Source organism: Semicossyphus pulcher, unplaced genomic scaffold (genome assembly GCF_022749685.1).
Source record: "Semicossyphus pulcher isolate SPU_LCO1_2020_fin unplaced genomic scaffold, fSemPul1.0.p SCAF_22, whole genome shotgun sequence".
NCBI classification, from domain to species: Eukaryota; Metazoa; Chordata; class Actinopteri; order Labriformes; family Labridae; genus Semicossyphus; species Semicossyphus pulcher.
Window position 1 is genome coordinate 19,120,882 of NW_027211696.1, and position 14,164 is coordinate 19,135,045.

The 14,164-nt window shown below is 43.5% G+C and overlaps 1 protein-coding gene across 1 annotated transcript in view; it reads right to left on the bottom strand.

The window, feature by feature from the left end:
- Positions 1-6,095: 6,095 nt before the first annotated feature.
- The window catches only part of LOC138601823 (membrane-associated phosphatidylinositol transfer protein 2-like), a 41,163-nt gene continuing 33,094 nt past the window's right edge, over positions 6,096-14,164 (bottom strand). Inside the window, exons 18-27 of the mRNA XM_069673070.1 lie at positions 13,513-13,698; positions 13,178-13,429; positions 12,624-12,772; positions 12,297-12,413; positions 11,393-11,509; positions 11,119-11,267; positions 9,131-9,280; positions 8,862-9,045; positions 8,650-8,778; positions 6,096-7,192 (exon numbers count right to left, since the gene is read on the bottom strand). Coding sequence (XP_069529171.1) covers positions 6,827-7,192; positions 8,650-8,778; positions 8,862-9,045; positions 9,131-9,280; positions 11,119-11,267; positions 11,393-11,509; positions 12,297-12,413; positions 12,624-12,772; positions 13,178-13,429; positions 13,513-13,698 — 1,799 coding nt within the window. The 3' untranslated portion in view covers positions 6,096-6,826. The remainder of the gene's footprint in view (positions 7,193-8,649; positions 8,779-8,861; positions 9,046-9,130; positions 9,281-11,118; positions 11,268-11,392; positions 11,510-12,296; positions 12,414-12,623; positions 12,773-13,177; positions 13,430-13,512; positions 13,699-14,164) is intronic.

Here is a 14,164-nt window from a genome sequence, read left to right on the forward strand (position 1 = left end):
CATTACCGTGTGTTATAATGCGTTACAGTGCACGGCTTATAAAAGCTAAATAAGGGGTTAAAATGTTAGTGAAATACCTTACATTTTTAGCTTGAATTTAATTTCAAACACTGCATATATTTAAAATATATCTGAATTATTGCCACCCTGTATTTTTACACCTAATTTCATGTTACAGACCTACAGTTCAATGGTGTTTGTAATGTTAGCTTCAACTGTATAGCTTAAAAATATAACTGATCCTACAGCTAACCCAGTGTTGGGATTACTAAATAATAATTATGATTCATATAAAATATGGCACCCTTTATAACGTATCAATATATGAATATAATTAAAGTTATTAATCAACATATTTGTCTATAAAAGTTCATGGTCAAACTGTTTAACTAATGGTATTTTACACCCCATGACAACCCTTAGTCTTAACTTAAAAGTTAAAGCTAACAGCCTGTTAGCTTAGCCTAACATAAAGGCTGGTAACAAAGCTAGCCTTTGTCTAACTAATAAAATCCCACTGCAGCACTGCTAAAACGCACTAGTAAACATTGTCTTGTTTGTTTAACCCATAAAGAAGTTAAAGTGTAGAAATTTTCAACTAGCAGATATATTGTGAGTTTTATGCTAGGTACGTAAGCTAGCCGTTTACCCACGTTCCTAGTAAAACTAGCTAAACTAAGCTAACACGCTCCAGCTTCTAGGAATCTGATTTGAGAGTTGTGTCAATCTTCTCCTGTCATTTCATAAGTTTAAAGATAAAACTGTGTCCAAACATTCCTTTAACCATAAATAGAGCGAGTAGTTACTTTATAAAGGGTGCTTTATGACAACAGGGTAGCACAAAACGTTTTTTTGGAAGCTAAACTAATAATGGACTTTCAAATATATTTCAAAACCATGCTGAATACCTCTGCAGCTATATCAGTGTAATACTTCTTATCCAAATGTGGCAATAATTATAATTATCTTAAATATAACCAGCAAAATGTTTAAATATATACTTCATTGAACAGTGAGGACATAGTGGACAACACAACTGGTTTATTATTGTAAAGCATGAAGGTTAATTAGTTCCAATCTGACTGGATGACATGCAACAGCTTGTTAAATAGAGCTGCTTCGTTATTGGGTTTCACTTCTTCATGCACCCACTAATGACTGAAAAAACTGTCTCCAGTTATATTTCAAAGGTTTTGCAAAATACTCCAGTTTGAAAAACAGGTACAGGAAGTCCTATAAAATGCTCAGCAGTTGACTGTTGTAAAGAGCCAGCAGATCGAATACAAATACTCTTCAGGAGGTGTGAAACAGGTGGTGTGTGAATGTGAGTAGCTTGTATTGTGTTAGATTGTGCCCCTGCTGTGATAGTGGTTTTGCCTGGCTGTGATTGGAATAATAATATTGCACTGGTAAAAACAAAAACCCTTCATGTGTTGGTCCGTAGCCTTAATGACCGCCAAAGTGACAAATAAAATGCTACATATTTCAAATATATTTCACCTGAAATTTCCAGAGTAACATATGATCTTTAGGTAAATAAATAACTCTCAAACATATAAGTCCTACATATACATCTTTACAGTATGTACAGTGACACATCCATGGCTCCTGAACAGTCTCAGAATCCACATGGGCGGACATTCAACTCAGCAGCCAAACGGCTAAAAGGGAACAAAGCCTGCCACTCAGAGCACAACAAAAACTCAACGCAAAAGTCCATGAGTTCTTGCAAAACAGCTTATTGTCCATAGTTACAGCAGCAAACTCAACCTCTGCTCTCAAAATTAAAAGACATCTTCAGTTTTCTGTGAAAAGCCACTTTTCTTTCTCAGGCATTAGACCAAAAAGGTGTAGTCACCAACATCAATATCCCATCACATCAGTAAATGCTATCAGTACATTTCTGAATTTCTGAATTCCATCTTAATCAGGGGTTTTCAAAATGTGAGGCGCCTCCTCAAGGGGGCGATGTAGAGTTTAAGGACAGGGGGTGCAGAGATGGAAAAATAAGAGAGTTATTGATCTGTAAATATCTCTTATTATTTACACAGTTGCAGCAGCAGTGGCTGTAAAATAAAGCTCATGAAGACAATTTAGGTTCTTAAAAACTATTAGCACCTGATTGCCGAACATTGCGTCATAAATTGCATTCATTCTCTGACTTAAAACTTAATTAAATTTGAATCCAGAGACATAAGACACACATTTTTAGATTCAGTGTGACCTTGACCTCCGAAGAATATAATTTTCACTAATGTCAATTATGAACAAAGGTCCATAAATCAATTCAGAAGTTTCTTTTTTAAAAAAAGAAAGAAGCTTCTGGCCATAAATTGCACTTAGTCTCTCAGTTATAACTTAATAAATGTTTTCATTTAAACAGAGACATAACACACATTTTTAGATCTAGTGTGGCCTTTACCTTCCAAGTATATCATTTTCTCAAATATCCATCATGATTAAACATCGCTAAATCAATTCAGAAGCTTTCAGGCAAAAATTGCGCCATAAATTGCACTCTGTGTTCCACTTAAAATGGAACACAGAGACATATCAAACACATTTTTAGATGTAGTGTGGCCCTAACCTTCCAGGAATCACGTTTTACCATGTCTATCATGAATAAAGGTCCATTTTAGAAGCTTCTTGTGAAAATTGCACCATAAATTGCACTCATTATCTGGATTATTATAACTTCATTAAATTTGAACTAAGAGATTTAAGACACACATTTTCAAATTCAGTGTGAGCTTTACTTTCCAAGTTAATAATTTTTCTCAAATGTCCATAACGAATAAAAGTCCATAAATCACTTCAGAAGTTTCGTTTTTTTTTTTTTAAAGAGAAGCGTCAGCAAAAATTGCGCCATAAATTGCACTCATTCTCTGAGTTCCAGCTCAATCAAATTTGAACAAAAAGACACGACAAGAACATTTTTAGATTCGGACTGACTCACATTTCCAAGGGACATTGTTAACTCTGATTTCTATTCCAAATAAATATCCTTAAATCTGCTTTGAAAACATACACAAAATTCTTAGAACTCCAGAACTTACCAAAGAATTAGATTTTAGATTTTTGATTATCAAAGAAATCCAGTGATGGTTGTCTGCGTATCCATGGGTAGACTGCAAACTGTAACCTATGGTAGGTAATTCGGCATTCTTTCAATGCTGCCAATTTGTTCCTGCTTACATTTCCCAGAGCATGCTGGGAACTGTAGTGCCAAAACTGAGAGCATGATTATCCATCAAGCAGAGGTAATACCAACGTTGCAAATGGGGATTGTTTGGGGGGCCGTTATTGTCAGATTTTGAAAACCCCTGGTCTAAATACTTCTCTATAACCGTCTACAGTTTGGCACATTTACTTACATTATTTTTATATCCTGACAAAATGTACAGACGAGTGCGTACCTGCAGAAACCGTATACCCTGAAATTAACAAAAAGTGTCATGCACTACAGTGGCGTTCAGACGTAGCATCATGAGATGGTAACTACAGAACATTTCCACTGTAAACTAGTGCAAAAAACAACAATGAGGTTACAGAGTTGATTGACTACAGTATTTGAGCATGATTTTGGCTTTCGTGTCGGGTTGAAGACATTACTGATCACACACAGAGAGGAAACAGACACTCCTGTGTTGTGTGGAAGCTGGGCGTAAAACAACAGCATAGTGGAATGAAGTGAGGAGGTAAAGCCGCTCCAACATCCGTACTCTAAAAGCTTTCATGGGTTTAAAGGATAGGGTCACAATTTTTAAGACAGACTTAAACAATTGTGAGCTATTTAACGAGTTAATGTGGCATCAGCACTGGAAATCTTGACTGTTTGTGCACACGGTTTGTGTTTTTTGGATGTGAGGTGGCTTGTTTTTGAGATGTTTGCTGTCATCATGGCTGAAATCAGTGCTTATTTTCACCCAATATCCACATTCATTAGCGAAAGAATCAATGCAGTCTTGTCAACATTCCCTTCCCGTCCCTTCTTCGGTCCATTTGGTAAAAATACTGAAAGACTAACAGGTCTCTGTGAGTGAAAGCTTCGTGGAAACAATGCCTCCGTCCCTCCCAGGGTCCAGCCTGAAATGAAACAGGCTCCTCTGCAAAAAGAAACAAGTTCATCCTTCGTATCCCGCGAGCAAAAAGCCGGGGAACAACTCGAGAGTCTCCCTGCAGCAGCACGTGTGGGGAACAGAACGCCACCAACAGGCGGATCAGAGGTATTGCAAGCGGATGAATATATAAAGGGATTGTTGCTGTGGACTGTACAGAGTTTCAGTTGTTGCTTTAATGCTGCATGCCCTGTTTTCTGCGTTCTGTTTCCTGCGGAGAAAGTGTCTCGTTGGATATTAAGGCCTTGGATCAGACGGCCCAGAGGCCACGCTGAAAGGGAAATACTACAGAGTGTCACACAGGGTGGATGAAACCTGCTTGTGTGATGTAATCAGATACATTTTCTGTGACTAAGACAAAAGCTACGTCCATCTCTCATACAGTTAATAATTATTTCCAAATGCAGCAATCAGACATCTAAAGGATCAGTTCATCCAAATTACAAAAAATAAGTCTATTCTCACTTACCCCAAGAAATATCAAGCCACGCAGACAGTTCAAGTGTTTACATTTCTAGTGATGATGTAGATGAACGTTATCTTGTGCTGTGTACAGCATCAAACATTTACATTAGACTTGAGTAGGATTCTGTAGCCAGGCTAGCTGCTCTGTGAACTGTACAGAGGCCCAGAGGTGCTTTGAACTAAATGCTAACATAAGCATGCTAGCGTGTTCAGTGACAATGCTAACATGCTGATGTATAGCATATACAATGTTTACCATGTACGCCATGGTAGTTTAATATGCTAGCATGCTAACGTTTAATAAAAAGCATTAAAGAGAAACTACAGCCATTAGACATTAGATTAGGCATTTGGTCATGTATTAAAATATTGGTTGAAATTTTTCGCGCTACATGAAAAGTTCTCATCCTGAGGGTCACATGGATGACTGTACTCAATTTCATAGCAACCCATACAATAGTTGTCATGACATTTCACTCAATACCACAACAGAAATTAGTAATGGTACTTAGTGCTGTCAAAGTTGGCCAAAAATGACGTTCGATTATACCCACAAATGTTCGAACTATTCGAATATCTATTTTTGCACAATATGTCCACAAGAGGACATACCAACACAACATACGTGCATTTTAAAAGATCCTACACCTTGCAAAATAAACAAATTAGGTAATTAGGTTACGGTAAAACGGACATTCAGCGTTCCAAGCGAGCTGTGCTGTGACGGGTATATTTATTCAAACATAGCCTTTAAAAAAAAAAATCAACATGCTTACACCTGTCTGTTATTCTGGGGGTGAGAATCTCTCTGTCTGGCCGGGCCGGGATTTAAATTCTCCGACATTATTACCGAACGCCACACGGTTGTTGTTTTAACTCGTTTCAGCGAGACCAAAGTTAATTATTAATGTATCATAGTGACGTTGTGATGCATTCAAGGATGCTCCGTAACCGAGAGTGCGCGTGAGAACATACGAGAACTTGCGAGCTCGCAAACAGCCGCGGTAGTGCTGATTTTTCTGTCACAACGAATATTCATTTTAATATCCGAATATCCGTTTTTTATTACAATTCGATTATATATTCAAATTTAGAATATTAGTTGACAGCCTTAGTGGTACTAAAGGAAGAATCAGAGGATTGACAAAGTCACACTAACCCAACCTAAAGTCTCAAATCCATCCTGGAAATGAGTTTTAATTGGATAAAAATGTTTACCAGATAATAAACTGAAAAGTCAAGAGTGGCTTATCCTCTGGGCACTAGGAATATCTGTACCAAATTTCTTTTTCATCACAACCCATCCAACAGTTTGACATTTCACTCAAAACTAAAAATGTTGACCTCATGACGGCCCCACAGGAAAGGTCAGAGGATCCCAAAAGTTACAGGGCATAATCCTCCGGGGACCATGAATGTTTCTGCATCATTTCATGGTGTTCATTTAACCAGAACAGCCTGGTCAGACAAGCCATCGACAGGATTCAGGTCACTTTCATGGCACAGAATTAAACACATTTCTTTAGCAGAAATGTGTTCTGTTAAAATGTCAGTTTTTTGTATTATATTTGGTTGAAGATGTCAGACAGATTAATCCTGGACAAATAAACCCAAAACCGTCTGCGTGGCTATATTTAATTTTGTAATTAGGATGAACTGACTCTTTGTTTCTTTCTCCTGTGTGTTATTGCCAGTCTATGCTGTGTAGAGTTGTATTTGAAACGTGATATTGATCTGCTGACAGTGGTACAGAAACAGAAGTGAAACTCAGGCTGCCAGTAAACCCGTGCTGCTCGACTGTTTGATGAATCTGCAGTTTGTCCTGAGCTCATGAGCGTGACGGCTCGGACGGCGTGTTGTTTATGAGTGTGTGTGTCCGGAGGGGGAAGTTGGGTGTTTGTCCCGTTATACGAGATTAGTTTAAGGCTTAAAATATTTCGCTTAATCCTTCCTTGTCGTGTTTTTAATAATTAGTGATGCTTCCTATAAAAGTATTACTGTAAAAGAGTCATGCTACACAACTGTCTTTTGTTCGTCCCTCTCGGCCTGATTAGTCCACTCCTCCTGGACGGATCCTCTGTGTTCCCTTTTCTTCACCTTCAATCAAGTGTTTAATATCCCTTTTATTTCTAAAATACAAACCCTACATCCACTTCTTCTTCATCACCCTCCTCTCCTCCATCAGTCCAGAGATCATGGTGGCTCAGGCCGGGTCCTTTAACCCCACAGCTCCGTTTTGAGCCTCATTTATGGCCGTGTAACCCCCCGCTGCCCTCCTTGGTGCTCCCGCTGCGGCCCCAGCACCCTGCAGCGATGCTCATGCTCCTCGGCGTTGCCGCTGCGACGCCTCGATCTCGCTCCACCTCGCACTGGCTCAGCGTGCGCTCAGTCCGGCCCGGCTGCTTGGGGGAGGCAGAGCCCGCCCCTCCTGGCTGAGAGGAGATGGTGCGAAAGATGTGGTTGCGTTTGCGGAGGAAGTCTCCTCCGGCGGCGTTCAGCCCGAAGCTGCCCTTACGGAGGACCATGCGGGTGCTCGGGGACTTGGCGGGACGAGACCTCTGGTTGTACTCCAGCTGGGAGAGGTGGGAGGCGTAGCCGTCCGGGATGAACTGGAAGAGACGTAAGGTCAGTCACATTTGTAAAAACTCTTTTTTATCTGCACGCTTTAGTTTCTTTTCAGGTCAGAATTTTACTTAAAAAAATAATGATTTGACAGCTCATCTCGTTTTTGTCGTTTTAAAGTGTAGCCTAATTTTTTGTTTTTTCAAACATGTCTATGTCTTGTGACTTGCAGCTTTTTTAACTGTAAGAGCAAAGAGAAGGAGAGAATGTCTTCTTCTTGTCGTCTTCAGCCACAAACTATAGAAACAGGAGGGAAGGGTTTAGGGCAGGCAGTGACATGTCGACACCATTAATTGTTCATCCCAAAGAGCTGTTGTAAAGAATCATTCGTCAATCAAATGTAGAGTCACTAAACCAGCAGTTCTCCCCTGGAAGAAGCCGCTGTCAGTCAAAGCTGGTGTTCTCTCTAATCAATAGAAGCAATAATATTCGAAATTGGCGCCATAGCTGTGGAGAAAGTTGTACAAACAGCTCGTGGTTTCGCCCATTCTACATTCCTACAACACCCAGCATGCATTGCGCCCCTCCCTCTGAAAGGAACGGCCCAGCCAGAGTCGCTGGAGTGAAATACTACCGTTTCACTGCAGACAACGGCTCAGAGTGGGACAGAATCTGAAATACGACAAGAATATTCCGGTGGATCGTCTAAAAAATCTTCAGGTCTGCAGTCTACATTTCAAACCTGATGACTATGAACTCGACGTGACATCGGAGGCGGGCGTCCGAGATTGAGGAAGTGTAGTTTAGCGAGCTCCCTGGCCTCCGCCAGCTGACGCGTTTTTAGTCTGGCGGAGGGCCATTGGAGAAGCAGATAGCGTCCTCCAGAGGCACATAACAGCACAAGCTCCCCATAATAGCATGATAGGACTGAGGTTGAAAAATCGGCGCACTGGCCCTTTAAAGGCTGGCCCACACCAAAAGATTTAGTTACCCGACTCTCTACATGTTACTTTATGCTTTGTGTTTCCTTTTGTCGCAATGGCTGTGGTTGTTGTGCTTTCTACTTCAGTCAGCTCTTTTCCTGATTGGCTATCGTTTGGTTCCACATGACGATCTACAGAGTGCGGGCTCGTCTGTCCTCGGGGTTCCCCCACACAACAGGACATCTATCTTAAGTACTGAACATGTTTAATGTTTGAAATCGGTGCGGCCATGACATCTTCAGAGCAGATCGGGGGAGGTAAAATCACACTCTTAACATCCCTCACACCACAGGACATCTATCGTAAGTACTGAACATGTTTAATGTTTGAAATCGGTGCAGGATATCACCTCATCACTCCTCAAATTTCTGCATGTAAACTAAATGTGAGGAGCGATGAGGTCGGAGCTGAGACGCCAAACACAAGCTGTGTTCTGCTGCTGCAATCAAACTATTACAATCATGATGAGCTGATGCAGAGTGAATATACACAGAGCCTTACGTATCAGGATTATTCCCTACCTGGCACTGATGCTGCATTTTCTTTGTGGGCCTTCCCACTATGTAGATGTGAGACGGAGGCAGGCCGATAGTCGAGTACACGGAGATGTCCTTGGTGGAGCCGTAGGCAGCAAAGATCCTCATGTGGGCCTGATCAAAGAGAAAGGTCAGCCTTCAGAGAATTAAAGGATCTCATCATAAAACCACCTCAGACTCGCAGCGGCCGGTCATACCTCGTTGATGAGGGTCTTGAGGAAGTTGGCCTTGTGTCGGAGCGGGTCGTGGACCAGCCCGTCGCAGAAGGAGACGACGCCGTGAGGAAAGTTATGCTGAGAGAGCCAGGCCACCACACGCTGCTTCTGCATGTCGGGGCGACCCGTCACGTACACGATCATGTAGCCCAGGTCCTGCCAGTATCTGCGAGAAACAAGACAATCAATAGAGCCCAGAGTCATTTACCTCCATGACCTGTACGTCCGGGGGTTCAGTGTGCGATCCTCACCTCACCACATCCACAGCTCCAGCTCGAACCTTTGGGTCGCTGCCCATTATAGACACGCTGGCAGCGAACGAGCCGTCAATACTGAACACGACAAACTCTGTCCCTCGAGGTACGATGGAGAGATAGCTGTCTGCAACCGTGTGGTCACCCCTGTGGGAGAAACAGAGACAGAGGAAACATTATTGTTAAAGGAGGAGATGAAGGAGGAAGAAATAAACATCTCTTACATGAAATATCTGACTTCTCACACTCATGGAATTTTAGGGAAAAATGCTGCAAAAGTACCCTCAGAGGAGGAGGAAATGTGAGTAAGTGCACCCCTGGGGGGAATCTTTAGAGAAGAAAATGGGGTACAGGACCATCTAGGTGTCCTTTCAGTGGACAAAACTTGTTGAGATACCTCTTGAGTTTTCCTCTTAGTGGAGAAAACTTGATCAGCGCCCTTTAAGAATGATAAGCCCTCAAGGGTGCCTTTTTTGTGGAGATTATTAAATGTATCCTATGGTGCCTCTTTAGAGGAGGAAAAGGGACACAAGGCCCTCTGGGTGCCTTTTAGGATGCCGTCTTAGTTGAGAAAACACACCAGTGCAGGTTCAACGAGAGAAAATGTGAGTAACTGCCCTTTAACTGGAGAAAATGTGCCTTTAAAGTTTCCCTCTTAGTGGAGAGAACGTGATGCGGTGCCCTAGTAGTGGAGAAAATGCAATAAAGAGGCTTTAAGGGTGCCTGTTTGTGCACATAAAGTGATTAAATGCAGTCCAGGGTGCCCATTGAGAGGAGAACATGGGATACAGGGCCCTCCAAGTGCCCTGCTAGTGGAAAAAACACAATTAAATGCCCTCTTGGCTGCCCTGTCAGCAGAGAAAAGGGAAGGAAGTGTCTTTTAGGATGCCTTTATCGTAGGGATGCACGATACTATCGGCACGTTATCGGTATCGGCCGATATTGGCTTAAAAATGGATCAACACGCCGATATCCGCCGATATAATTAACCGATAAAATAATGGGCTGCTGCATACTTGATTAAATGCCCGACCTCGGCGCAATGTCCCCGGCGCGAAGAAGACCTGCGCGGCGCAGCGTGATGACGTCACGTGTGTCTACCTGCAGCATGAGAGAGTTAGAAGCCAAAATGTCCGTGGTGTGGAAGTTTTTCAAAGTGTCCGAAATAGAAACAAAACTGCTCTTTGCAATGACTGCTCAGCTTCGGTGCTGCGAGGAGGAGCCAAGGCAAAGTCTTTCAACACTACAAACCATCTCAAGACCCGTCACCCCGACCGTTGTAACAAATGTGATAAGAGTATCACCATTATACTGTACACTAATTCCAATACAGAAGAGAGTTGATGATCTCTGCAATTAGGTGTGCGGGAAAAAAATATCGGTATCCGTATCGGTAATCGGCTAAATGAGTTGTAAAATATCGGCATATCGGATATCGGCAAAAAATCCAATATCGTGCATCCCTACTTTATAGTGGAGAGAACGTGATGAAGAGCCCTCAGAGGTGGAGAAAATGTGATAAAATGCACTCATAGAGGAGAAAATGGGAAACAGGTGCCACACTGTGTTTCTGTCATGCCCCCCTTTGGAGGAAGAACATTTTCCTTTTATTGAAAGAATGTCAAGATCGTGAGCATTCTTCTCACTCTTCTCACTCTTCTCTGAGTAACTTGCTGTCCCTCTATGTTGCCCATCAGGGGGAGAAAACATGAGGCTGCCTTACATGCTAGAAAATAAGAAGGCCTCAGTGTTCCTCTACTCAGTTACATAGTTGTTAATCCAGCGTTGTACTCGTTGTACTGTTAATCCGAGTCACATAATGACTCATAAGTAATTCTTGAATCTGACCCAGTGTTTGGAAAAGTTTCACCATGAATGCGTCACATTTTTCGGCCCGCTGGTGCCCCCACCACACGCAGCTGGTGCCCTTTAATCCCCCCACCCCCCCCCAGCCCTTCAGACAGTGCACCGCTGGTTCGACGTACCTGACCACCATTTTGACAGGATACACTCCGATCCCGAGCCGCCTGCTCTCTGGGATTACATAAGAGACCCGTCCACTGCTGTTGGTGAGCTCCGTGTCAAAGTACACCCACTCTCCAGAGGGAGGCTGGGTCATGATGTGGATGTCAATCTGCAGGAAGTAACACAGCGATCATCACGACACTGTGCGTCTCTGTTTGACCTTAATGACACAGATGGTGCCACCGTTACATAAGATGGTTTTTTTAGTGCACTGCAGCTGGACGTCGTCATTACCTTCTCCCCAGTAAGGGTGACCATGTCCAGAGGGCCGTACATGAAACGTCCCGTCACCATCTGGGCTCCGTCTTCGTTGAACACGGCGTCATTCACACGGTGGTTAGCCGTCACATTCTGACACACAGAGGAGGACAAACAGGAAGTCAGAATCATGCTGTCATTTTACATTTAGTGGGATCACTTCCTGGGTGTCATTTCAGCTGGGAGAGCCGCTGCATTGACGTCCCACCCCCTCCTCTATTTTAATTTGTGTCCTTGCCGTGTTGGAGCCCTCAGGTGGAAAGTTCAATGACTGTAGTGTTAGTGTTAGTTATGTCTCCTCTCTCCTCCTCTACTCTGCTGCTCGGGAACAGAACGCTGCAGGAGCCCCATTTGTCAACAGAGCTGTCAATCATGAGGCCACACCCCCTTTTTATAGCATTATAGCGTCAGCGCACTTTATGGCATTTATGGCACACTTGGACATAAATCAGCAGGATAAGAACTAACTATAATGACAGAAACCATGTTTGAGAAAAATGTATTTTGATTTTATAGTTTGACTCATGTCCCATCTGTTAACATGGAGGAGGCGGGGCTTATGAGCTGTACTGCAGCCAGTCAGCAGGGGGCGATAGAGAGGGCTTGGCTTCACTTTTGTCAGCCAACTTTATACAGTCTGTGGTGTGACCTCTCCAAAAGGGTCAACAGGTAGATATTAGGTCATCTCTATTAACAGATTCTACATTGAAATGTAGAATCAGATTCTACATAGAAATGTAGAATCTGTAGGCAGGGACGTGGATTTCCGGGAAGTCAAATGTTCTGTTTGAACTACGCTTGTAGTCTGCTGCGGCGTATGCAGGAAAAACAGGCGGAACTTGCGGGAAGAACATGCAGACTGAGCAAAGAAACATCTTACCCTGATTTTAACATGAGTCCTCTTGCGGAGCCACTTCTCCCGAGGTTTGGACGGAGTGAACTCAGACACTTCTTTACCATCCAGCTCCAAAATGCTGGAGTTCTCATGTCTCATCACCTAAAAGAGAAGAGAATACTTTTAATTAAATACCCCAGAACCTGTTCCATACTCATGTAGTACATGCTACTTCAGTGTCACAGTCATCCTGATCTCCTGTGAAGCTTCTGCCTGCCTCAGCGCTTCACTTCAGCCAAAGATAATGATATTTCAGTCTGGACCAAAATGGTGGCTCCCCATCATCACAGCCGAGCTGCAACAAGACTTTACCTGTCGGAGTAAGAAGGAGACGACGTCCGTGGACTCCCAGTAGGAGGCGTGGAAGAGATGAGGCAGAGCCACTGTGGGAAACGCTGTCAGAGCGTCCGGGCAGTACAGGGCGTAGTCCATCCTCTTACTGCCCCACCACCGGGAGGCAACTACAGCCGGGGGATGAGGAAGAGATGGAGAAGATTAGGAATCAGAGCATCTAGAAGCTCGATGTTTATTGTTGGGTCCACTGCAGATCTATTCTGCTCATCTAGAGATGAACAGCTCAGAGGTTCACAAACTGGAAGTAAAAGTTTTAAGGGTTAAACTAGAAGGAGCTAGAGTCCGAGCTATGAATAAAAACAACAGTGATGAGGTGCAGAAAGGTTGGAAACACTCAAAATACTCTGAGTCTGAGAGAACCTGATCAAAGAGGTTCTCATCAAACTGAGCGTAAGAAGTCGCACACGAAGGATCTGTTTTTTCTACTGAGGAGGAAGGACAGAGGAAGCAGGGAATGAGGACGGAGCCTAGCATCCTCCCCTCATGTCCTCTTACTACAGCTCCCAGGGTACCTTGCTCTACGTTCTTCACCACCCGGGGCGACGGGGGCACTGAGTTGAAGTCTGTGATGTCAGACGTGACATCAGTGAGGTCAGAGGTCATGTCAGAGCTAAAGTCCGAGCTGTGCTCAGACTCCACCCCGTTGGGTTTCGGGAACACCTGTCGGATTTTCTGCCGTAAGCGAAACGACGGGTTCCGACAGGACAACCTATTGTAGGGCAGAGCCAGCTGGGTCAGCAGCCGCGGCCTTTTAGGGGTGCTGACTTCATGAGGGGACGTTAGGAGGGAGGAAACGAGAATGTCAACATGTGAACAGTCAGCTTGTAGAGCAAAACCAGGGTCAAACACAGGAGGTCAGAGGTCGACTTACTCGTGGCGATGTTGGAGGCGGTGTAAGAGTCGGCCATGCCTGACACCTGGCTGGCTATGCTGGCCTCGCTCGCCCTGCGGTTACATCGAAGGTGAGGGACTCCAGGTGACGTGGACGACGGGTACTGCCCGTCCACAAACATGTGAGAGTGGAGCGAGTCGGCTGCAGAGACAGAGACAGGAGACGAGAGAGGACAGCGAGTGATGAGAATAAAACTGGCATCGTTTCTGTTGGTCATCAGAAAACTGTTCAATCAGTTTAACAACTTCATCGTCCAAGAGCTGAGTCCAAAATACCAACTGTGATCGCTGCCAGCTTCAATGTTTTAAAGTGAAACTTTTAAAGAGAGCAGTTAACAAAGTTGTGAGTCAGCAAAATAACTGCTGAGATCCGGGAACAGAGCACACGCCACGAGAAGAGACAAGAAGCAGCAGCAGTCTGACATCAGCTTCAAACGGTCAAGGTCAAGTCTTAGCCAGAGAGATCTACAGAGCAGCGTGAAGACAGGTGAGGCTGAACCCTTCAACGTTTCCCTCTGTGTTGTTTGTTTATCTTTAAACCAATTAAAATCATCTTAGACGACGCTGCTTGCAAAAGGAAGGACATTTTGAGTGGAAAATGGCGTAAA